Source organism: Echinops telfairi, unplaced genomic scaffold (assembly GCF_000313985.2).
Source record: "Echinops telfairi isolate 266 unplaced genomic scaffold, ASM31398v2 ScPeMD7_4;HRSCAF=17, whole genome shotgun sequence".
In the NCBI taxonomy this organism is placed as follows: domain Eukaryota; kingdom Metazoa; phylum Chordata; class Mammalia; order Afrosoricida; family Tenrecidae; genus Echinops; species Echinops telfairi.
This window is the reverse complement of record NW_022103900.1, coordinates 17,410,669-17,436,641: the sequence shown is the minus strand read 5'-3', so window position 1 is coordinate 17,436,641 and position 25,973 is coordinate 17,410,669. Positions and strand designations below refer to the sequence as shown.

Here is a 25,973-nt window from a genome sequence, read left to right as displayed (position 1 = left end):
ATGACTCAATAAGAACTGTATATAAACATAATATAGATAAATAAGAGCCACTTCTGCTACAAATTTGAATACAGACCCACTTGGGAACAGATCTTGCTCATATCTTGGGGATTGCCTATGTGTTAGACCAGTGGTTCTCAACCTTCCTAATGTCGCGACCTTTTAATACAGTTCCTCATGCTGTGGTGACCCTCAACCATAAAATTATTTCACTGATACGTCATAACTGTAACTTGACACTGTTATGAATCATAATGTAAATATCTGATATGCAGGATGTATTTTCATTGTTGCAAATTGAACATAATTAAAGCATAGTGATTAATCACAAAAACTATGTAATTATATATTGTGAAATATTTCTAATTACAAATAAATGAAATTTTGTCTTGAAGCATGGTGTAGCATGGGTAATAGGCTTAATATAACAGCAGTAAACTACATTGCTACATTTTGCTATAGTATGCGTAAAAAGCTAACATCAGTGGGAAGGTTGAGATAGAGGAGCGCTGTCTCAGTTCCTAAGACAATCGGAAATATGTTTTCCAATGGTTTTAGGCGACCTCTGTGGAAGGGTTGTTCAACCCCCAAAGGGGTCATGACCCACAGGTTGAGAACCCCAGTGTTAGATTGTATCTTAATGCTAAGTAGATCTGATTATGTTATTAACTGATCCCATGAGAAACAACACTGATTCCCATCGACAAGTAATACAAAAGAAAACCTGGGAAGGATAGTGAGACCCTGTCCGCAAACCAGTCACCCAAACCTCCATTGGGGTAGGCTTCCCCCTGTACTGCTGATGTACAACAAGGCATCCATTAACCAAACAAGGTTATGCTACACTTGAAACTGAAGCCCACTGTTTCCATCCAAAGGCTTAGTATGAAAAATGTAAAATACCACATCAATAACTTCTATCTTGATGGAATATTAACACGATAATATTTTTGATATGTTGCTGCTGTTGTTAGTTGTTATCAAGTAAATTAAAAACAAAATAACTAAAGGTTTAAACCCAAGAGACTAGCAGAAAGGATATAATATTTAGTGCTATGATTTCTTCTTTTTCTTCTTCAAATTTCATCCTCAGTGAAATGTCACCACCAAATTTTACCTAGTCTAACTACTTCATGAACATCTTTGCTTTTATACCAACTCTGAGTCCCCACTGCCACTTCCAAATTTTGGATATTTTCTCACAAGAAAACATTTCATTGGTTTCTCTGTCACCAATTTCTACCTGTTCCAAAATAATTCCCAAGGCTTCATTAGTAACAACTGTAAAATTTCTAAAGAACACAAGAAAAGATTGGAATTGAAGATCTATTCCAGAAGCATATTTTTAAGTTGGATATAAAGTTTGGATACATGTATATGTCAAAAAGTATTGTTAACAGGTTCCAATTCATGTACGAATGGGTTTATTTTATACGCAATGTGTTAAGAATCTGTTTGCAATCAGTGGGTGGCTGTACAGGTTCTCTCAGTAATATTCATATACTTGACTTACTCTCAATAGGGAATGTTTCCAAAAAGATCCAATTTAATTAGTGACTTCTGAGGGAGCCTGCAGGACCAGTTCAGTTCAAGGCAGGAAGGTCCACTCAGAAAGCTATAGAGGCATTTTTGGACTTCCTTGATAGAATTGTTTAAAGGACATAGAGTGATCATGAGGACTTATTTTTGAGGAAGTCTTAAGAAAATTGAACACTGCACTGGTGAGGAAAAGCCAGAAAAGCTGTGCCAAGGAATTTGTCTATCATGACAGTACACCTGCTCACTCTTCAAGGGTAACAAGTGCTGTCATACAAGAATTTTGCTGGGAAACCTTACCCCATCCACTCTACTGTCCTGTACTTCTTCAAATTTCTTTTTGTTCCCCAAACTCAAAAAACACTTAAAAGAAATACAGTTTGAGTCCCTCAAGTATGCTAAAACTTCCATTTTGATGGAGAAAAAATGGAAGAGCATCAAATTATTCGAGAAAGGGTTCAAGAGATAGAAACACTGCCTTAGGTAGTGTATGGATCTAGATCAGTGGTTCTCAACCTTCCTAATGCCGCAACCCTTTAATGCAGTTCCTCATGTTGTGGTGACCCCCCAACCATAAAATTATTTTCATTGCTACTTCATAACTATAATTTTGCTACTGTTATGAATCAGGCGACCCCTGTGAAAGGGTCGTTTGGCCCTCAAAGGGGTCACAACCCACAGGTTGAGAACCACCAACCTAGATGGAGGATCTGTTGGAAAACTATAACTTCATGCTTTAACACTTGTGCCGAATAAAGGATTCTATGATTTTGTCACAATACCCTTTGACTTACTCTATTTGTCAGCTCTCCTAAACAATGATCAAATGCAAATGAATCAATAGATATTTGACAAAAGAATAAACAAGTTGTTTTTGAAAAGAACAATACGACTTGTCCTATCAGACAAGCAAAATAGAATAATTAAAATATCACAGTACTGATGTAAAAATGGAGCAGTTTTTATTTAACCTAATCATAATTCCATATGGATGGACCAAAAATATACTTAGGATGCAAAATATATGATAAAGGTGTCATTTCAAATAAGTAGGCAAAGATGAATCATTCAATAGTTCGTGTTGAGAGAGTTGCTTATCAACTTATCCAAAGAAAAAAAAAGAAAGTAAGTCAGTCACTTAACTCATCCCATTCATCCAAGAAAGTAAATTCCAGATGGTCACAGAGATAAATTTTTGAAGAAACAGGAATAATATGTGGTACTTTTAAACAATTATGTAATTCTAATGGTAGGGACACCATCCATCATTTTGAAATTTTGCACTTTGCAAAAGTAATGTCTAATCAGAAGTATCAGTGGAGAGATGACGTCCAGTTAGTCCAGTGCCTGCTCAGGTTTTGCAGCATTGCACATTGAGAAGGAGAGCCTTTTTCTAACTTGTCCACTGACTTACAAAAATTGTAGCTTCTTCTACTTAATTTTAATGTACATCATTATTTATGAATATTGTTTTTAAGAAACCTAATTCTAGACTTTTGACAAAATAGAACAAGGAACTAAACAACGGAAGTTTTTAAAACTCTGTGGGTGCATATTTTTAAGATTTGGAAACCCTTCCAGGCCTTCTTATTGTGATATGGGAAGAAATGTTAAGATATCACACATGAGTTTTGTGAATTTTATTTCAGTTGCACAGGAACATGCTATGAACAGTCACACACATTTTGCAGGATTGTTACAAAAGAGCTGATCCTCTGACTTTTGTCACAAAAAGCAAAAGCTACTAGCAATGATGACATGTCCAACTCCATCTCGTTAAAGTACAGAATGAAGACTATGCTTCTATCTACATCACAGAAAATTTGCCAGGCATAATTTCTCATGATATCCCAATGTGCAAACACCATCCTCACAGATTTGTCATGGGCAAGTGTGCACTGGATCCATTGCTATCTGAATATACAGTGTTTCACATAAGAGATCATACACCCATAACTCTGATAGAATCTCTAAGCCCTTAGAAGTTACTGTTTCAACCGTCCATTTTTAAAACTCTTTAAAGAACTTTTTTTATCACAATTGAGAGAAAGATAATAGAATAATTGAATTTCTATTCAGCAAACTCAGAGACAATTTGATTAATCACATTGATTGCAATTCCTACACTATAACAGCTCTCCTCCCTGCTTTCCTCCAAGTGTTTACCATTTCCATTTGTCTTTCTTTCCTTTCTCTTCTTGTCTTCTGAAATGTATCCCTGGGCAAATGCTGTCCTTTGATTTCCATGATTGCTTGCTCTAGAGAATACATACCTCCCTGCCTTTATTGTTCACCTTTCAGGACTATTATTTGGCTGAAAGTTGAGTCCTAGGGGTTACTTAAAGGATTAAGGGCAATGAGTACAAGGAAGAAGAAAACATTTTTAAATTGATTGTACAACACTTCTTGACACGATTAAACTATTGAATTGTATGACATGTGGATGATGTACCAAAAAAACCTGTTTTAAATAAAAAGGATTGAAGGGTGACTAAAAGAATTTGACCATAGCTACCTGACCAACCAACTGGAAGAGATGCCCATTTGTGTCCATCCCAAAGAAAGGTGATCCAGAAAAATGTGTAAATTATCAAACAATACCATTAATATCACACACAAGTAAAATTTTGCTAAAGATAAGTTTAAAATGTCTGCAGAATACATCAACCAAAAACTTCCAGAAATTCAAGCTGGATTCAGAAGACGTCATGGAATGTTGGATATCAAATGGGTTTCAGCTGAAAACAGAGAATACCACAAAGATGCTTACCTGTGTGTGACTCTGTGCATCATAATTAACTAAAGATAACATTGAAAAGAGAAAGAATTCCATAACACTCAATTGTGCTCATGTGTAACCTGTACATAGACCAAGAGGCAGGTGTTCAAAAAGAAAAGTGGACACTGAATGATTAAAAATCAGGAAAGGCGTGTCTGGGTTGAATCCTTCACAATAGTTATTTAAACCGTGTGGTTGGCAAACAGTCTAATACGATTGGTTATGAAGAAAAATGAAGCATCAGGGCTTGAGTAAGACTCATTAACAACCTGTGATATGTAGATTACACAAGCTTGTTTGTTGAAAGTGAAGAGGACTTGAAGCATTTGTAGATAAAGTTAAGGGACAACAGACTTCGATATGGATTACACCTCAACATAAAAAAGTTCTCACAACTAGACTAATAAGCAACATCATGAGAGATGGAGAAAATGCTGATATAGTCAAAAAACTAATTTTCATAACCTGAGGACAAGCAAATGGATTCTGGGCTCCCATGTAATTCTAGCCCCAATCCTAGAACAGTTAATGTTTATTATATGTCCCTGCTTGATACTCAGCTTCATGAAGAGATCACTTAAGATAATGGTGCTATTGCAAAGGGTGGTAAAGAAAACATATGGTGCCTGGCTATCAACTGCAATCATGTCTAGGGGCTTAAATGCTTGTATTCAAACAAACAGCCATCTAAGTGAGGTGTCCTCTAAGTCCACATGGAAGAAGCGCACCAGTCTGTGTGATCTAAAGATGACAATAACAAAATCCAAATATGATAAAGGGAAAAGGATCAGATCTTAAATTGTGAACACCCAATTTGTAGAAGGCAATGGTAGGATGGTAGGAATCTCAAATCCATCTGCATTAGTCAGAATAAGCCCCTGGCAGATTCCCTCTAGTCACAAGTGAGGGATTCAAACAGCTCTCCTGTCAGAGAGAGATTATTGTAAACTGCATGATGGTGGATCAAACCATGGCATATTATAATACTTAGCCACTTGAACTCTCTCTATATCTAAATTTGCTCTAGGCTCAAATATTTTTCAATATTTCCATGACAGAAATCTCTTCCCTGGCTTTTTAAATATTGTTGATGGTCTTTTCTTTCTTACTCTTTACTTTTAGCTTTATAGTATTATTATTGTTTTCATCTATTTCATTTTGTTTTTGTTTTTTATTGCTTATGTTAGGTTTCCCAATTTATGAAACACAAAAAGAGTGGATGCACAGAGACAATAATGGATATAGTGGTTTATCTGGCAGGGGGGAGTGGGAAGAGGGGAAGGAGGAGGTAAGGGAAATGGGGGAGCAATCAATGAATGTGGGATGGGGAGCATTGGAAGTTATTGTAATGATGTATACACAACTCTTTTTAAAGGTGATTCAACCATGAAAGTGTATGATATGTGAATACTATAAAGATAAGTACTGAACAAAAGAAGAAGAAATAAAGAAAGAAACCAAACTTGACTTATGGTTACCATTGGTGAAAGAGGAAGAGTTTTTGCTTCTGGGGCATTGAGTTTATTTTAATGGTGTTGGAACAATTTGAAGAGGTATATCAATAATAGTTGTGCAATACGAAGAGTATAGTCAATGGCACTGAATTATACATTTAAAAGTAGTTTAATTGGAGAATATTTTATTGTGTATATTTTTGTCAAAATTGAAAAAATACACAAATAAGAATGAGAATACAGAAGAAGAAAATGTTATAAAATTGTGGTAAAGATTATAAAACTCATCTTGAAGACTGAACTATTGAATTGTATGCTATGTGGTACCAACAAAACTGTTCGAAAATATTTATTTTCCTCAAATTCAAAATTGATGCCCATGGAAACAACTGTCAAGAGATCAAATAAGATTGTATTGGGCAAATCTGCTGCACACCTCCTCAAAGTGCTAAAAAGAAAAAGTGTCACTTTGAATACTAAGGCACCGGTAACCCAAGCCATGTTATTTTCAATTACCTCATATGCATGTGAAAGTTGGATAATGAAGAGTGCTGACAATGAAGCCCAAAGCAGAATTGATGCCTTTGAATAATGGCATTGGTGATGAATCTGTCTTGGAAGAAGTACTGTTGGCATGCTCCTTAGAAGTGAGGAAGGTGGGAGACTTCCGGCAAGTTGGTGACTGAGTAACACATATCAGAGAAACTGCGCAGGAAAGCAACTGAAAGGGAAATTCCACTCTGCCAGGGCACAGGAGGAGCATCATAAAGATAAGTAGACACAGATCTACTAGGTTTTGAGGACATGTAGGCTTTTGCCTTACCACTGAGGAGGCTGGCTAAGCCCCATCACAGTCTCAGCCAGAGCTGGGCTCCTTTGGCCCGGCCAAAGGCTTTACTTCAACACAGCCACAGTTTGCTTTTTCTCTGGGCAGGGTTTAAATGCCTCCAGCCCATGGGCAGGTGATTGGGGCTCAGCTATATCTTTACCTTTGTTTCTCTCTCTTCTCTCCCCCACCCCCACCCCACCCCCAGTCTCAGTTGCTCAGGGCTGGTTTTGGTTTTTTTTTCCCCTCTTCTCTTTCCTCTCACTGCCAGCCTCCAAGCCACTCCCCTTTGCCTAGGGAAATTACACCAGCCCTGCACCCACCTGGAGGAGCTCCCGCATATGCAGTGTAACACATGGCAGGGGAAATTACACCCACTTTCTGCCACAAGGGAACTCCCACCTACCCTCCAAGGCCCTTTAAGCAACTGAGGGAACTCCCACCAGACTTTTGGGGTGCTCCATTTGGTTAGAAGAACATCTGCCTGCCTTTCACAGTGCTCCACGTGATTGGGGGAGCTCCTGTCCACCCTCTGTGGTCCCATGTGGATGAGGAAACTTCCTCCCATCAGTTGTAATGCTTCACACAGCCTAAGGCAGTTCTGCCAACCCACTCCAGTGCTCCATACCACTGCAGGAATCTCTCCTTGCCTATGTGGTGATCTAGCCAACTAGGGAAATTACACCCACCATCTGCAGTGCTCTACACCAAATTGAGCACACACAACTGCCCTCTCTGGCACTCCCGTTACAGCAGGCACTCCCAAACACCCTCTAAGGTGGCCCAAGCTACTGTGGGCCACACCACCATGGCTAGCTATAAGATCATCCAGTGCAGTGCCATCCTCACAGGCCTACAACCACCCAACCAGCATCCCCTAAGAGAACCATCCAACTTTCCATCCAAATAACAGAATACTGTTTGTCTAGGGAAAGAGAGAAACCACAGGAGGAAAAATAGGTAGCGCGACCCCACAGTGCAATTAGCTACAGATAGTTTGAAGATGCATTCTTACAAGTCTCCCAAAGAGAGGGCCCAGTGCTCTTTAACTCTCTGGAAAATGGCGCTGGGCTCCTCTAAAACAATACAACACAAACAGCAATCAGCCCCAATGACCTTAACCAAAAAAAACTAGGAGAAACAAAAGGCAATGTTGGAAGAAACCCTGGATCTAACGACATGCATAGAAGAAGCAGACATTGATCTGCCACAGAAACAGATATCCAGAATACTGCTTAGAGTCACACATGATACAAGGGAAACAAAACAGAAAAAGGATGAAATGATAAAGGAGATAAAGGCCACACACCAGAGGGAAATACAAGACCTATGGACGAGATAACAAAAACCAGTAGCAAATTCACAGACTTTGTCAACAGACTTGAGGAGGCAGAGAATTGCCCCAGTGATCGAGAGGATAACCAGGGAGACTTCAGCAAATGGGAAAGGCAGTCAAATAAGATAATCACAGAAGCTGAAGAAAACTTGAAGGCCATGTCTGATGCTATGAAGAGGAACAACATTAAAATAATTGGACTATCTGAACAAGACACAATGTAGAAGTCAATGGCAAAAAGAGTGAGGAAATTCTTAGAGGAAAACTTCCCCAGCTTAATGAATGAAAGCCAGGCAACCATTCAGGAGGCCAAAAGAACACCAGCTACACTGAATCCCAAGAAGAAGTCACCAATGCATATAATAGTTAAACTATCCAAATTTGAAGAAAAGGAGAAAATCTTAAGAGCAGCTAGGGAAAAAACAAGCAGTCACCTATAAAGGTTCCCAAATAAGAATATACTCAGACCTATCATCGGACACTAGGAAGAAGAGGAGAGAGTGGAGTCACATATTCCAAAAATTGAAGGAAAATAACACAAATCCAAGAATAATCTATCCAGTCAAATTATCTATCAAGATACATGGAGAAGTAAGAGTCTTCCGAGACAAGGAAAACTCAAAGGATACGTTAAAAGAAATCCAGCCCTACAAAAGATCCTTACTGACCCAGTATGGGCAGAAGAACAGCACTCACCAAGCACAAATAAGATACTGCTGCTTAGAACAACCCCACCCAGAGGGCAACAAAGAGAAAACAGCATCCAAGATAGCATTTCATCAAGGGTGTAAAAAAGGCAAGAATGAATGACACACACACACACACAACACACTGATAAGAAATGGAGGTAGGAAAACACCCAACACAAAAGGTACAAGATGACATCACAGAGTCCACAGATGGACCCTGAATATCAGTGGACAGAACTGAGACATTAAAAGGCAGAGGTTAGCAGACTGGCTTAAAAAACACAACCTTTCAATCTGCTGCCTATAGGAGACACATCTCAAGATTACAGACAAAAATAGGCTGAGAATCAAAGGCTGGAGAAAAATATACCAAGCAAATGGCAATTCAAAAACATGTAGGTTGCAATCCTAATATCGGACAAAATTGATCTCAAGGTGCAAGCCATAACAAGAGATAAGGAGGGGCACTATATAATCCCCCAGGGAATAGTAGAACAAGAACCAGTAAGCATAATAAATACATAAACGCCTAATGAGAAGTCCATGAAATTTGTTAAACACTCCAAAAGATGAAAAAAGAAATTATAGGATCAACAATTATAATAGGTGAGTTTTATACACCACTCTCTGAGAAAGATAGATCACAGGGAAAGAAGCTTAACAAGGAGGCTACAGATCAAAATACTATGATTAGACAACTTGACCTGACAGATCTATTTTCAGAGCATGCCACCCTAATCCAAATTATTTCATATTCTTTTCAAGCCCACATGGCACATACATGAAGATAGACCGCATGTTTGGATATAAGTCAAATTCGGGTAAATTCAAGCACATAGAGATCATACAGAGTTCTCTCTCCGTCCTCTATGCCATAGTCTGTAAATCAACAAAAGGACAACTAAGAAAACAAGGGCAAACAATTTGAGGATGAATAACTCTCTATTGCAAAATGAGTGGATACTGGTCAAAATCAGAGATGACATTAGGAAGTTTCCAGAAACCAATGAGAATAAGAATACAATGTACCAAAATCTTTGGGATACAGCAAAGGCAGCTATCAGAAAAAGTTTGACAGCAATACATGCACCCATGAAAAAGGAAGAGAGATTTATTGATATGCTGACACAAAAATCTTCTACTAATAGCAAAAGAAAAAAAATAATTAAAATTGAGTCTGAGATTCATGGGAGAGAAACTATGGAAAAAAGTAATAAAAGTTGGTTCTTTGAAAGGGTTAACCGAATCGACAGATGGCTGGAAAACCTAAACAAAGAAAGGAAGGAAAACACTTCAATAGCAAGGACAAGGGATGAAACAGGGGACATTACAATGGACCCCAATGAAATCAAAACATAATTACACAGTACTATGGAGGCCTGTACTTCAATGAATTCAACAACTTGGAAGACATGGACAAATCTTGGGAAAACAATCTCTCCCTAGACTATCCCTGATGGCCATCAAGAATCCCAACAGACCCATAGTAATAGAAGAAATAGACAAGGTTATAAAAAAATTATCAAAAAAAAAAAAAAATCCCCCAGACTAGAAGGCTTCACAGGAGAATTCTACCAAGCATTCAGGGAAGAACTGACACCAATCCTCCACAAATTCTTCCATGACATAGAAAAAGATGGCAAACTACTGAACTCTTTCTATGAAGCTAGCATAACTCTGATACCTAAACCAGGCTAGGATCCCACAAGAATCGAGAACTACAGACCAATATCCCTAATGAACACTGATACAAAAATCCTTAACAAAACACTGGCCAATAGAATACAAAAGTATTTAAAATGAATAATTCACCATCACCAAGTAGGATTCATACGAGGGATGCAAGGATGGTTCAATATGCAAAAGACCATTAGTATCATTTGCCACATTGACATGAAAAATTATAAGAACCACATGACAATATCGATAGATGCAAAAAGGCATTCAACAACATCCAACATCAATTTATGTTTAAGACACTCAAGAAGATAGGAATGGGAGAAAAATTTCTCAATATAATACAAGCTATATATGAAAAACTAACAGTCAATATGGTACTCAATGGAGAAAAGATGAAAATAATCCCACTGAAAAAAAAAAGGATGCTACAGCAAAGTGTGGTGAACAAAGCAGATGGTGCCCGGCTATCAATTGGAATAGTGTCTGAGGTCTCAAAGGCTTGTATTCAAACAAGCAGCCATCTAAGTTAGGCATCAACTAAGTCCACACAGAAGAAGCACCCCAGCCTGTGTGATCCAAAGATGATGATAATAAAATCCAAATATGATGAAGGGGAAAGTATCAGAGCTTAAATTGTGAGTACACAATTTGTAGAAGGCTACAGATATAGAAAACAGTGGGAACCCAAAATCCATCTGCAGAGTAGTCTTATTAAGCCTCTGGCAAATCCCCTCTGGCCACAGGTGAAGGACTGGAACAACTTTATTATCAGACAGATTATTGTAAAGTTGATCAAATTATGGTATACTATGATAGCTGGCCAGTTGACCTCCCTTTTACCCAACCTAAATTTGCTATAAGTTTAAATATATCTTGTTGTTCCACAACAGAAATTTCTTCTCTGGGCTTTTGAAAGATCTTGTTCGCGGTTTTTCATTTTTATCTTTAAAAATTTTGATCTTTATATTATCATTATTACTTTCTATTTTCTGTCTCATTTTGTTTTTTATTGTTTATCTTAGATTTCCTAGTTTATGAAATACAGAAGAAATGGATGAATAGAGACAATAATTGATGCAAGGGTTTGTAGGGGATGGGGGGGAGTGAGGGGAGTGGGGGAACAAACAATGAATGCAGGAGGTGGTAGGGAGTACTAGATCGGATTGTGATGATGTATATACAACTCTTTTTAAAAGTGACTTAACTATGGAAGTGTATGATATGTCAATACTATACTATATCAAGAAAACTATGAAAAAGAAAGAAAGAAAAAGGGGACCATACAAGGATGCCCCTTTGTCCCCGCTCTTATTTAACATCGTACTAGAAGTCCTAGCTAACAACATAAGGCAAAGAGAAGACATCAAGGGAAGGAAGAGGAGAAGCTATTGTTATTCACAGATGATATGATTTTATATATGGAAAATCCCAATAGCTCCACAAGGAGAGTATTGGAAGCAATAGAGGAGTATGGCCGAGTGGCAGGATATTAGATCAACAAACAGAAATATATCCAACTGCTATACATATCAGACAAGACCACAGAAGAGGGAATCAAAACGGTGGTACCCTTCACAAGAGCCAAATACAAATAGAAATATCTAGGGATATACCTGACTGAAAAAAAAACCAAAAAACCAAATGATTTGTATAAGGAAAACTACAGAACACTATTACAAGAAACCAAGAGTGACCTCAACAAATGGAAGAATATTATGGATTGGAAGACTCAATATAGTAAAGATGTCAGTTCTGCCCAAAGCACTGTATGAGTTTAATGCTATCCCGATACAACTCATCTTTCTTCAAAGAATTGGGAAAACTGATTTTTAACTTCATATGAAGAGGGAAGAAGCCCAGAAACAGCAAAGAACTCAAGAAGAAGGACACAGTGGGAGGGCTTGCTTTACCTGACTTTAGCACCTATTATACAGCCACAGAGGTCAAAACAGTGTGGTACTGGTATAATGACAGAGACTCAGACCAATGGAAAAGAACTGAAAACCCAGAAATAAAATCATCAGCACGTAGACAACTGATCTTTGATAAGGGCCCCCAAAAATATCAAGTGGGAAGCAGATGCCCTCTTCAAAAAGTGGTGCTGGAAAAAATGGATATCTACCTGCAGAAAAATGAAACAAGACCCTTACCTCACTCCATGCACAAGAATAAACGCAAGGTGGATCACAGACCTTGAGGTAAAACCCCAAACAATTAGGGCCATCAATGAAGGAACTGGGACAAACCTGAGAACTTTGGCACAAGGAATACATAGGCTACTGGAAATAGGGAAGGGCACAAATACAGATGAGGCACAAATTGACAAGTGGGATATACTGAAGATAAAACACCTGTGTACATCAAAAGAACTCACCAAGGGAGTAATAAGATGTTTTTCCATGGACTAGGAAAACATCTTTAGCAATGACATATCAGGCAAAGGCCTTATTACTAAAATCTATAGTATTCTGCTAGCTTACTAAAAGAAAAAAAACTAATTGCCCACTGAGGAGGTGGGAAAAAGGAACTGAATAGATGTTTCACAAGGGCAGAACTCTGAATGGCCAATAAACATATGAGAAAATGTTCCCGGTCATTAGCCATAAGAGAAATGCAAATTAAAACAACTATGAGATACCACCCAACACCTTCAAAGATAGCCCAGTTCAAAAAATCAGAAAATAACAAGTGTTGGAGGGGCTGTGGGGAGATAGGAACTCTCATCCACTGCTGGTGGACCTGTAGGTATGTACAGCCACTATGGAAATCAATTTGGTGATATCTGAAACAGATAGAAATTGAGCTACCATATGACCCAGCAATCCCCCTACTGGGCATATACCCAGAAAAGGCAAGACACAAACCATGGCCAGACATCTGTAGTCCAATGTTCATCGCAGCACAGTTCACAATCACAAGGAGTTGGAAACAACCCAAATTTCCATCAATGGATGAATGGATTAAAAAACTGTGGTACGTCCATACAATGAACTCTTATGTATCCCTAAAAAGCAGTGATGAATGCATGAAACATATTGCCACATGGGAAGAACTGGAGGAAAATATGCTGAGCGAAGTAAGCCAAGCAAAGAAGTACAAATACAACATGAACCCGCTGAGGTAGGCTTAAAAATGCAAAAAGAGCCATAGGGGAAAAGCTACTGTATACATACATTCCTGGGGTGAGGGCCAGGTGCTATGGAAGTGACCAGATCCAATCCAGGGATACATATGGCAGCCAACTAAAAAAGGAGGGGAAAAGAAAGAAGAAAATAAAAAAGCCATGGATAGCCAGGGAACAGGGCACTAACCCACTCAAGGGAAGAGTGTTGCTTACATCTCCACAGGAGAAGGAGAGAGGGACCAGACTTCAACACGGTGTGCCAAGATGTGAATGCGACTTACTGGCATGAAGCAGGGAACCAATAGAGAGGTCTGTAGGGTCGGCCCCAATCCTTGCCTACCCCCAGAAGAATTCACTTCAGAGGAAAGCACTGAAGCTATAACTCAGGGAGAGGGGAGCATCTGATCAGAGCACACAGGAGCAAACAAAGAGGGAAGGAGAGAGTGCAACACATCCTGGCCCACCAAGCCCCGAGGATGATATTCCTGTTCAGAGCAGCCAATGCACAGAGAGGATCACAGGGCCGGCTCCACCACGAGACACAATATCCCTCACTGACCCGTAGCACTAGGAGGGACAACACTGGAGGCACAGTGCAGGAATTGTGCCTGATTTGACCCTACCACACCAGGGTGAAACACTAAGGGCATACAACAGAACATCAAGGGGAGCAAAGCAATGAAGTCCCTGAGGGAGTACCAAAAGTAGACCTTGGGGCCAGAGTGTGGCACCCCATCAGACTCAACCGGAAAACACTCCTAAAGGTCTACAAATAATCCCGGAACTATTTGTAGACTTTTCTTTTTCTGTTGATAATTTTTTTGTTGTTGTTTGTTTTCTTTTGCCGTCTTGTTTTTGTGCTTTTTATTCTCTCTGCATGTCTATCTAGATAAAGTAGGCAGGATAAACAATCCAGAGGAGAAAACAACAGGACCAATGGTTCCAGGGGGACACTGGAGGGAGGGGGCGGGGGAAAGAAAGTGGGTGTTAACAAACCCAGGGACAAGGAAACAACAAGTGATCTAAAATTGTTGGCAAGGAGGGCATAGGATGCGTGGTAGGGCTTGATCAAGGGCAAGGTAACAGAGGAATTATTGAAACCCAAATGAAGGCTGAACATGATAGTGGAATATTCAGAGATGTCAGTTGTGGTCTCAGGGGTGTGGGCCCTGGCGTTCACATGATTCATTAGTCATTTGGCCTAATTGTTTCCATACATCTTTGATTGTTTTCCCCCTCTTTTTGGCTCTGGATGGATAGACAATCCAGATTTCATCTTAAATGTACGGTTAGATGCTTTTAAAACTCCGGTCATTACTCACCGAAGTAGGATACAGAGCATTATCTTTCTGGACTATGTTATTCCAATTGATGTCCCCTGATACTCTTGTCCTGAGTTTTCATTTCCATTGATTCATCCCATCAAGGTTTGGCTCCTCATTTTAAAGAGGACAAAACAGAGACTCGTGGAGGTTAAATAAACAGCTTCCCTTGGGTCACACACAATTCAAAGAGGTAAGATTAATACTGGGTCTCCTGGTTGACCTTGTCACTTTGTGATACTATGCCCATTTTCTCCTGTTATGAAGTATTGATTGATTTGATTTTCCCTTCTCCACTGATGTTCTGAATCTGTTCATCTTGACAGTTATTGGAACAGGAAGTAGAGACCAAACTGGCACAATGACCAGAGAAGTTCCCTGGCAGTGGGGGGTGATTCTACTAAAAGAGTTCTATTAGCATGCTGGGACCCCACACCTGTTCTGCTTATCCTAGCCCTTTGATTTCTGTGGCTCTTTTTTGCTTGCCTGGTACATAGTTTCAGACTATAAAGGCAACATGTTGATAACAGCCTTTGCCTTGTTCTTTAGTAACTGTGTGTTGGGGTGGGGGTGGGGGTGGGGGTCTTCTTGTATACTCTTTGTTTCTGACTGATGGTATGGCCTGCTTTCTGCTATTTACTAATATAGCCTGTCCCCAGAATAGGAACTAGTCTATCTTTAAGTTGAATTTTTTTGGTTAGTAGTAACAGTTAGGAAGACTTTGTATCTAATGTCAATTAGTAAATGCTTTCTTGCTATATATTACAACTTTCTACGCATACAAAAACATAAGAGAAATTCTCCAAGGTATACAGAAACATCTTTAACATAATAATACCATTAATGTGATAATAATACATTCATGCATATTGCAATATAGTGCCTGTTTTATATTACAATCCATTGCATGTACTTTGAATATTTTTATAATAGGCTTTAAGGGTGTTGGTTGGGAACTATGGGTTGTACATAAATAAGATGTTGATAACCTGGGGATTGCCTGTACTTTGCCCAGGTTTGTGTTTCTGGTTTCTCATTGACTGCTTCATTTCTCAAACTTGCCATCTGACTTTGCTATGCTCTTGATACTCTCAGTAATAGATTTTGCCCAGCCCTAAAATCCTGAGCTACCTAGAAAATCATTTGAATTTTCTCCAGAAAGTCTTTAGGAATTGTCTGCCATCTATTTGGAACTCCAGATCCAGACTGCAACCTGAAATAATGCCTAAAGTGAAAAAGAAACCTTCACAGACACAGTGACCCTCAATATGTACAAGGATTTTACCTTCTACCTCCAAGTTATGTATACATCTGAGTGTTTTTGAACTGCAATGGCTAACTTAGGGAAATTCATGAAGGGCTTTCTCTATGTAAAGGACTCCTATTGTGACGGGCTGAAATGGAAGCTTCTTCTGGTGAGCTTTTGTAAAAATCATTCAGAAGGACACGAAGCTACATAACCAATAGGAGTTATTATCAATTTATTACCTCTCATTGTCTATTCTGTAAAGTGGAGCATGCTACACATCACCTGGTGGTACTTGAACCCATAGAGACCCAGCAGCAGCCCCATAGACAGCAACCTATCAAAATGGGAATCATTCTCATAGGCAGATGCCTAGAAAGAGTTGCAGGCATCCCATCCCATGGACAGCTTCCCAGCCCAAGCTTACCAGCACCTAAAAAAGGTGCTTTCTGATTGCTCAGCAACCATGGGTCAGCTTCGGCCACTCAAGAACTTCCCTGACATCCAGTGGGCTACAGTCCTACCTCCTCTGACCGTGGAGAGGAGGGCTCGACTTCCAAGTTTCTTTCTTCCTTCGAAACTCTCCCTCTACTTTGGGATATTTAGAGTCCTCTTTGTTTCTTCATATTTCTTCAAATAACAGGGATTTCCTGCTACAGTTTAACCTTTAACTTTCCCTGTCCAAATTACAGAGTTGTTTCTGTCTCTTGATCGACTCTGATTGCTACATTGACCTTGGAAAAAATAATTTTAATTCCTCAGGGTACTCATTCATAAAATGAAGTGACTGCAGTAGTTGACCCCAACTGTCCTTCCCAGCTTTTAAGTTAACGTGATTACAGGCAGTACAGATTTGTCACATAGAGGATCAACCTTGAACACATGGAGCCTTCCAAAAGTTTGCTGCAATGTAGTTTCCATGAACTCTTCCATGAAGCCCCCTCGTACATTACAATGAATAGCATTATAGCTTTCCATATGTGTGTATCATGTTTCCTACCCTCAATCATAACCAATAAAAGGGGGACCCTTTATATCTGCATAATAGTTTCTTTGGGTCAAAACATTATGTGACAGCAGCAGCTAGTATCATTTCCTGCACACAGTTAGCCATCAAGTACTATAAAGTCCTCTGTGGGGATTTGAACCAGAAATCTACCTTAGCAACAGAATGGGAAAAGAGGTGTGTGTGTGTGTGTGTGTGTGTGTGTGTGACTATTAGAGTTTAAAATGATTTTATCCAATTGTGAATATAAATATAAGTACATATGCGTTGTTGAAAATGTCCCCACTAATATAACTGACCTTAGCACAAGACTCTATTCTGTTACCCTAACAGAGGACTCTGTTCATCATCTCCATTGCCAGACAAGGAAACATTTTCCCTTTACCTTTCTCTGTCTTTCACCGACTGCTCAGCCATTAATTTTTTCAGTTCTTCCAGACGCTGAGTGTCTCTCATTTCCATTTCTTGCCACTTCTGTTCTTTCTTAGCCCAGTATTTTCTTATCTGTTATATAAATGTTACATGAAATTTAAATGAACAACCAACATATCAAAACAAAACAAAGGCAAACTACAATAACATTATTTATTGGCTCATAGAGAAAAAATTAAATTTAAATGGCATGGCATATTTTTCTTATTTTGTTCATAGATCTGCTGAAAACATATTAACAACAGAAAAATACATCAAAACATGAAGGTACATATCCTGAGACACTGCCTGGCTCAAGAATTTCTGAAGTGGAAATGTAACTTGTGCTGTGTTGTAAGGTTTAATCTATAAAGTCATTGACTTTCAGGGAACCACAGTAAATGTATGTGATTGCCTCTAAAGGACAGAGTCTACCCGTTGTTTCTCCAGAATATTCTTATCTTCTGATGATAATGCAGCCCTTGACAATTATAGCATTGACATTATTTTTACTCTAAAAGCACGAGTTTATTTATGCTAATGGACAGCAGGATGTTGAAAATTTTATGCTTCTGGGGAAGTGGCGGGAGATGAGTGGGAGGAAGAAGGAAAAGGGGAAAAAATAGCAAGGTTGTGGTAGATAGTAGTTATGACTTATGTGGTAAAATAAAGGTCAAGCTTATCAAGTGCTATAAGCAATGTCCTTATAGTTGTGTCTTACTTTCCTTCCCCCCAAAAGAGGCAGAATGCAAAAATGGGAAGAAATCATGTGCATGGTATTTTCAGGGGGCTAGAATCTTTGCAGTAGTTCAGAAAGGGGTGATGTGGTAATTAATTGAATGTCCATCTTACAGAGGCCCATTCCACCAGTTAGACTTGCCATGATGAGTCTGTGACAAGAGGCTGGATCTTGATGGTAAAAATAGAATACTCCTCTGGTGAAAATTAGTGGAATGATTGCTAGCAAAGGGCCTGTTGTAGAGGATGAGTTAGGCTTACTCCCAATATGGCAAAGTGAAGTAGTTTCCTAACATGTCCAAACAGTATCAACATATGTGTGACCCCTTGGGCTGTTAGAAGAAGCATCCCAAGCACCATGGCCCCAGCCACACCTACCACTTACGCAGAGGGTGTACAATGTCAGCACTCAGAATAGCAGCAGTTGTGCAGGGCTTAGTGACGAACTGGAGGAGCTCAATGTAAAATGATCACAAGATCACTGAAATGTGAATTTAGAGAACAGAGGCAAAGTTAGGAAGGTCATAGTACTGAAGATGGAGAGAAAGGGACAGGAAGGGGCTTGGAGACAGCATAAACACTGTGCATGTTCCAGATTTCTAGCTGATAAGTGTCATTCTATTAATATCAGACATAGAAATGTTACATTATCTCTATCTGGTAATTATAAATTACCTTTATTTATTTTTCATGTTTTTTCTGCCTTACTTTAATTTTGTTCGATGAACATGCATTTAATTCATAATCAGTGTGGGGTGGGGGAGCTATTTTTAAGCTAAATTTAACAGAAACGGATATTGAACTAAAGAGCTTTTTTTCCCTCCAGGTTCCCAAAAATCAATAGCATTTGCTTACTCCCAGCACTGGTCTCAGATGGTGTGATAATAAGGTTTTGTGTCTACTTGGCTGGGCCAGGATTCTCAGTGGTTTGACAGTTGAAACCTAGTAATACTCCATGATGTGACCTGCCATGATGTAATCAAGGCCATGATGGGAGCTGCTGGGAACAGTTGTAGGATGAAGGTAGAGTTCAATCCCTTTCTCCAAGACACAGCCCTGATACAATCAAAGTGAGGCTTTCTCAGAGGTGTGCCCTACTTCTTAAATAAGAGGACATTATGGAAAAACTTGCTTGCTTTTTGTTGTATTTGGGTCCTACATCTAGTTCACTGACCTCCAGTTCTTTGGCCTTGAGACACTGGCCTACCATAGTGCCTGTTAATGCCAGGAGTCATTAGTGGCCTGCCATCTGACCTGCCAACTTTGGGTTAACTTACCTCTTCAGCCACAAGCCTAAGCTACTGTTGGATTCATTGAAAACTCTTCTAACTTGAAACTTGTACTCCCAAAGGCCTCCTTTCTTCCAAATAAAGGTTGGGACTATACAACAAGTTGCATGAAGAATATCTTCCTGAGAACAATCAACTGTGTGATGAACAGGCAACATTTGTCCAAAATCACTGATGAGAAGATAGGGCAAGACAGGGGAACGAGAGGAATGGGAATAGGGAATCCTGGTAGGAAACAAGGAAGTCACTGACATTTGGTAGAGAGTACAACTAATGTCATGGAATAATTGTGGATAAACTACTGGGCAAATTCATTTGCCATGTAACCTTTCACTCCAAGTAGAACATATGAGGGAATGCTCATGATCACAAGCCTTCTGGGAGATGCAAATCAAAGCAATAGTGAGAAACCACTTTACACCAATGCCAACTTTTAAAAATACAAAGCAGGAAACAACAAAGGCTGGAGCGGGTGCAACCACTGTGGAAAGTGACATGAGGCTACCTCAAAGAACTCGGAATAGAAATTCCATATGAAGCAGCAATACCTCTGCTGGGCATAAACCCTAAAGAAGTAAGAATCATAGCATGAATAGACATGCACACACATGTCCATCATGTGTGGGACACTAAACCATGAGGAGCCTCATGGTCTGAATCAACCTGGAGTATGTCCTTATTCACTGCCATCAAGTCGGTGAGGACTCAAAGTGTCCTCATAGGACAGGATAGAACTGCCCCAGTGAGTTTCTGAAAATGTAACTCTTTATGGGAGTAGACAGCCCCATATTTTTCTCTTGGAGCAGCTGGTAGTATCAAACTGCTGACCTTGTGGATCAAAGCCCAGCCCGTAACCACTACATCACCTGGGCTCCTGTATGCTGAGTGAAATTAGTCCAATCACAAAAGGACCAATATGAGACGATTTTAAGAAAACAACAACAACAACTTGATAAAGACTCATACTAAAAGGAATTGGCATTAGAGTTTACCAAGTTCTGGGGTGGAGCAATGGAGAGAAGATAAAGTAATTGGCTAAAAGACTTACAGGTGTTAACATGAGTGAAAGGGAGAAGAGAAATCAAAAGGTGGGTTGAGTAAGGAGGTCTGATAAGTAATTTTTAATAGTTAATACAAAATCAGTCTGAAGCATAAAATTCTCACCCAATTCACAATTTTTAAATGTATACAAATAAAGAATAATTAAATGATTGTTTGGAAATGAAAAAGTACAACCAAAAGAGTTGGAGAATATCCCCAGGAACATTCCATAAAAACTTAATCTCAAAAATACATAGAAACAGGGTAAATAAAGATGGTGATACCAAAGGCTCAAAGAGAATGTGAATGCTTAGACAATAATGATGGCAGCATATGGACAAATATGCTTGATATAATTGATGCATGGACTGTTATAAGAGCTGTAAGAGCCCCCAATAAAATGATCTTTATAAAAAAAGATTAACAATGAGTCCTTGAAACAACATGGATGATTTTGGAGGACACTGTACTGAATGAAATCAATCAATCATAACAAGGACAACTATTACATGATCACACTTTTACAAGAAGCCAAGAATAAAAACACTCAATCCAAAGGGCTTCACAAAGGTAATGAGGGGGGGGGGGGAATGGAATTAAACGAGAAGGAAATTTGTCCACAAAATTTTTGAAGTCTCTTCATAAACATGTGTCTACAGAAATCAACCTTCATTGAACGGAACAAAGAAAAAATGAAACCAACAATTCAGGGAATTAAGCAGTCTAGAGGGCTAATTGTCTACAGTGCAGACCCTACACAAGCCATGGAATTTGCTCAGGTGAATTATGCTCTTTTGCCCTGTCTTGTGTTCCTTGATTCTTTCACATGAAGCTCTGCATTAGATCGTTGGAGACGCTTCTGAGCATCACTACATTCCTAGGGTGCTTTTCCTTGCCTGTTTCCCTGTCAATCTCTCTTGCTCATCCTTCAAGCGCCAATTGCAGCACTGCCTTCTCCCCTTTCCGCTTCTCCAGACCGACTTAGGTAGACTTTCTATTGCACTATTCACCTTGCCTCGTCATAGCACTTTCCAGATCGATGAGATGTTATTTATCTTTGTCTGCCTAGTGCCGTGTATGTTGTCTGACACTTAGTAGGGGTAATTGATCCTTGTTAGGTGAGTGCATGCCTCTTCTGGTCTCTGGTCCAAGAATAACAAAGTTGAGGATGGGAAGGAGGCCAGCAGCGTTATCTGCAGGATGGTAAAGGCTGACCTAAGCACTTCCCTAAGGGCCTTTCCATTCACTTTCCATCCATTAATAGGAGCAGGAAGTGTGTATCAAGAATTATCGGCTTTGCAAGCCTCAAATTAAAGACAAGACTAAGGTTAGTTAAGTAGCCCTTAGGGACATTTGTTGAGATGCAGATTTGAAACACATTGCTTTTTTAGACTTTTTGAGTGATCTTTATGACGTCCCCATGATGAAAGAATATAGAACTTAGTGCAAGTGATTAAAGTCAGTTTTAAAGCACATCTGTTGTAGAAACCTTCCAGATGAGGTTTCTACAAACTCTCTTGCTTTTCTGAAAAACAAACAAACTCATCTTATTCCCCCAACTCCTCTTTTAACCTCTGATATGTACTGGATGCAAGATGCTCCTTTTTCACAGCCTCATATTTTGCTAATTTTAGTAAAGTTGAGCCAGTAAAAAAAAATGTAAATATATGGAACAAACTATTCTCTATATAGATTTATGAGTCCAAATAATGCTATGATATCTTTCAGAGAGTTTAAAGTCATTTTTTATGTCATACCTTACTTTTGTAATCTGCCAAACAAATTGCTACTTATTAAAAGCTTCACTAGTAACTGTAGTGTGTATGGGATTAGGATACATTGAAGTGTAATTCCTTTTTAAAAATATTGGACTATTATTACATAAAATTAAATTATATTTCGTAACTAGAGATATGAAATTAATTATATCTCTTGTCCTTCCTAGTCCAATAACTACTATAATCCAGCACAAAGTAAGAATTTATTGTTTACCAGAAAGCAGAAAGTTAGGATGAAAGGATTTTTATAGGAGAACAGTTTGTTCTCTAATTTCAAGCTAGCTGTGTGATAGTAACTCTCTGAACTAATGGGTATCTCTACATCATTTCAAAGGCTTTGATGATTTATTCCAGAGAAGATCATAATATTTTGCCAAATACACAAAAGTGAGACTGTCAAATGGTATAACCATCCTGGCAAATGGTACGGTGTTTCCTTAAAAAGCTGAAAATAGAAAAATTATATGTTCCAGTAATACCACTACTGGGTCTGTATCTTAGAGAAATAAGAGCCATGACTTAAATAGATAATAAGCATTTGCACATTCACGTTAGCTCATAATAGGTGGGGAAAGGGAAACAACCTAAATACGTATTAAGAGAAGAATGGGTAAACAACGTATGGTGCATACCCTCAATAGATTATGATACAATGTTGAAGAATAATGATAAATCTGCAAAACACCTCATTATATGGATGTAACTGGAGGATATTGTGCTGAGTGAAATTTGTTATAAAAGGACAAATATTGTATAAGACCACTATTCTTAAAAGTCAAGAAAAGGTTTTCACACAAAGATAACATTCTTTGATGATAGCTGAGAGCCTTGGTGGTGTAGTGGGTTATGTGTTGGGCTGCTAACCACAAAGTCAGCAGTTCAAACCTAGCTCCTGCTCTCTGTGAAACAAATTAGGCTTTCAACTTCTGTAATCACAGCCTCGGATTGTATAGCTCAGATTTACAGCCTCAGAAAACAGTAGGGATGTTCCACTCTGTCCTGTAGGGTCACTATGAGCTAGAATCTACATGATGGCAATGACTTTGGCTTTCTGAATTGATTATTGCCAGAGCTAGGATGGGAAAGGAAGGTCAAATTACTAACCGAAGAGTAGATACATTCAAGGGGCCTTCAAAAAGTTCGTGGGATTAAAAGTAATGAGATTTTTCCAACACACTTTTTGAAGCTCCCTCATAATTTGGGTGAATGGGAAAGCAATATACAATAAAGGAAAGTTTTAAAAAAGACACAGGAAAACATTGAGAGAAGTACAACAGTTAAAGGCAGCAGAGATAATACTATTATATACACAATCCTGCATTAACAATAATCTCCAAGAAGATACATGAATAGACAGAAAAGCTAAACAGGTGTGGGAAGGAGAATGGGATTATACTCATGAATACATATAGGTTTGACAGAGGATTTATCTACATAAGTATTTATCTATGCTGAAAATATGTCCATGTGTATAGTATAACTTTTAGTCAAACTCACTGCCATCATGTAGATTCTTAAATCTTCTTAGACATGACCAAACACCTTGAGGAAATGAATTAGTACCGCAGTCTCGGGAGGCACCAGCATCATTGGCATAACTGAGTCCACAAAGACATTGTTCTATAGCCTGCCTTGGTGAGTAGTGACTGGAGTTTTACGAACTCCTGTGTGGTCATGTCAAGTTCAACTGTGGGTCTCTCCCAGTCAATAGGAAAGAAGAGTGATGCGAACAGATGACACAGAGAAAAAATCAGTCCATCTAGTCCACTGAACATCAGTCTCCACGACCCTGAGGCCAAATATTGAAAAAAAATTCAACAACTAGATGGTGCCCTAACACTATCAGTTCCTCTGAAAGGGATCACACTAGAAGGTCCTGCATGGAGTGGAACAAAACTCAAAATCATAAAATAGAGGAAGCTTAGGTAGAGAATCATGGGACCCTTGAGCTATGGCCCTTAATTACCCTTCAAGATTGGAAATGAACTCAATCCATGGCAAACATTTCAGCCAAGCAGTAAACAAGTCTGTAAAGGGAACCATAACCCTAGGCAGGCATGCACACCTTAGAATAATTAATATTTGAGATCAAAAGGGCAAAATTCACCCAAAGACAACTTTCAGAAGAGTAGGAAGGAATGAAAGCAAAAAGCACAGGGAGGAATTGGGATGAGTGATGTTATATTGAAGAGAGTGCAACCAATGAGATGAAACAAATGGGCATCTGAAACGTTGAATGTAAAAAGGATGATCTGCTCTGTAAACTTTCACTCAATCAACACTAAACTTCTTTAATTAAAAGGCATCTTAATAATAAAGTATTCATTCTTTATCTGTAAGATTTTTGCTTTTATTTTATTTAGATTATTGGTGGTACTTGTGGTGAAGTGAAATTGCTTAAATAGGGCTCTGATATTCATTGTCTGTGACTCCCACCAGGGGTTGGGTTGTTGTCGTTGTTGGTGTCATTGAGTAGGTTCAGAGTTAGATAAGGTGGCCAGACGTCCTGCTTTTGGCAGGACAGTCCCGATTTTTAACAATTTTTCCCCGCGTCCCACGGCGTTTTAAAAAAGTCCTGATTTTTGGAAAGAATGCACAACAAGCTAGGGTATACGGTTTCAGCTGCCATGTGGCTATTTCGCCAGGATATGAGTTTTATCAATGGTGTCCCGCTTTTGTCCCGCTTTCCCAATGTTAAAATCTGATCACCTTAGACTTAGAGCAACATTATGTACAACAGAAGGAAACACCACCTGGTCCTGCAACATCTTCACAACTGTTCTCATGTTTGAGCCCACTGTTGCGGCCGCTATGGCAATCCATCTTGTCCAGGGCTTCCTCTTTTTGACTGCCCCTCCACTTTACCAAGCATGATGTCTTTCTCCAGGTACTGGTCTCTCCTGATAACATGTCCAAAGTACATAAGTCTCACTGTCATTGCCTCCAAGGAGCATTCTGGTTGTACTGTTTCCAAGACAGATTTATTTGTTCTTTTAGCAGTCCATAGTACTTTTCAATATTCTTCAGCAGTTCCATAATTCAAGTGCATTGATTTTTCTTTGGTCTTCCTTATTCAATGTCCACCTTTCTCATGCATATGAGGCAATGGAAAATACCATGCATTGGGTCAGACTCACCTTCGTCCTCAAGGTTATATCCTTGCTTTTCAATATTTTAAAGTGTTCCATTGAGTTTGTGCCAAGTCTTGTGCACAGATTGACCCAATGAAATGTGTTGTTTGAAGTCTTGACTGCTGCTTCCATGAGTATTAATCGTAGATCCAAGCAAGACAAAATCCATGACAACGTCAATCTTTTCTTTGTTTATCAAGACATTACCTATTGGTCCACTTGTACATATTTTTGTTTTCATTACATTGAGTTGTAACTCATACTGAAGGCTGTAATCCTTGATCTTCATCAGCAAGCACTTCAAGTCCTCCTCACTTTCAGCAAGTAAGGTTATGTCATCTGCATATCACAAAGTGTTAATATGCCTTCCTCAAATCCTGTTGCTGAATTCTTCATGTAATCCAGCTTCTTAGATTATTTTCTTAGTATACAATCATATGTAAATTCAAGTTGAAGTTAAATAAAATGAAAACAAGTCCACAAAACTAAGATATAATCTTGAGTATATCTCACCTGAATTTCAAGAACAGATTTGATGCATTGAACACTAATGACATAAGACCTGCTAAGCTGTGGGTTGTCATCAG

At 38.9% G+C, this 25,973-nt stretch overlaps 1 protein-coding gene across 1 annotated transcript in view; it reads right to left on the bottom strand.

The window, feature by feature from the left end:
- The window catches only part of CCDC148 (coiled-coil domain containing 148), a 314,586-nt gene that overhangs the window by 54,638 nt on the left and 233,975 nt on the right, over positions 1 to 25,973 (bottom strand). Inside the window, exon 12 of the mRNA XM_045298561.1 lies at positions 17,384 to 17,502. Within this exon, the coding sequence (XP_045154496.1) occupies positions 17,384 to 17,502 (119 nt within the window). The remainder of the gene's footprint in view (positions 1 to 17,383; positions 17,503 to 25,973) is intronic.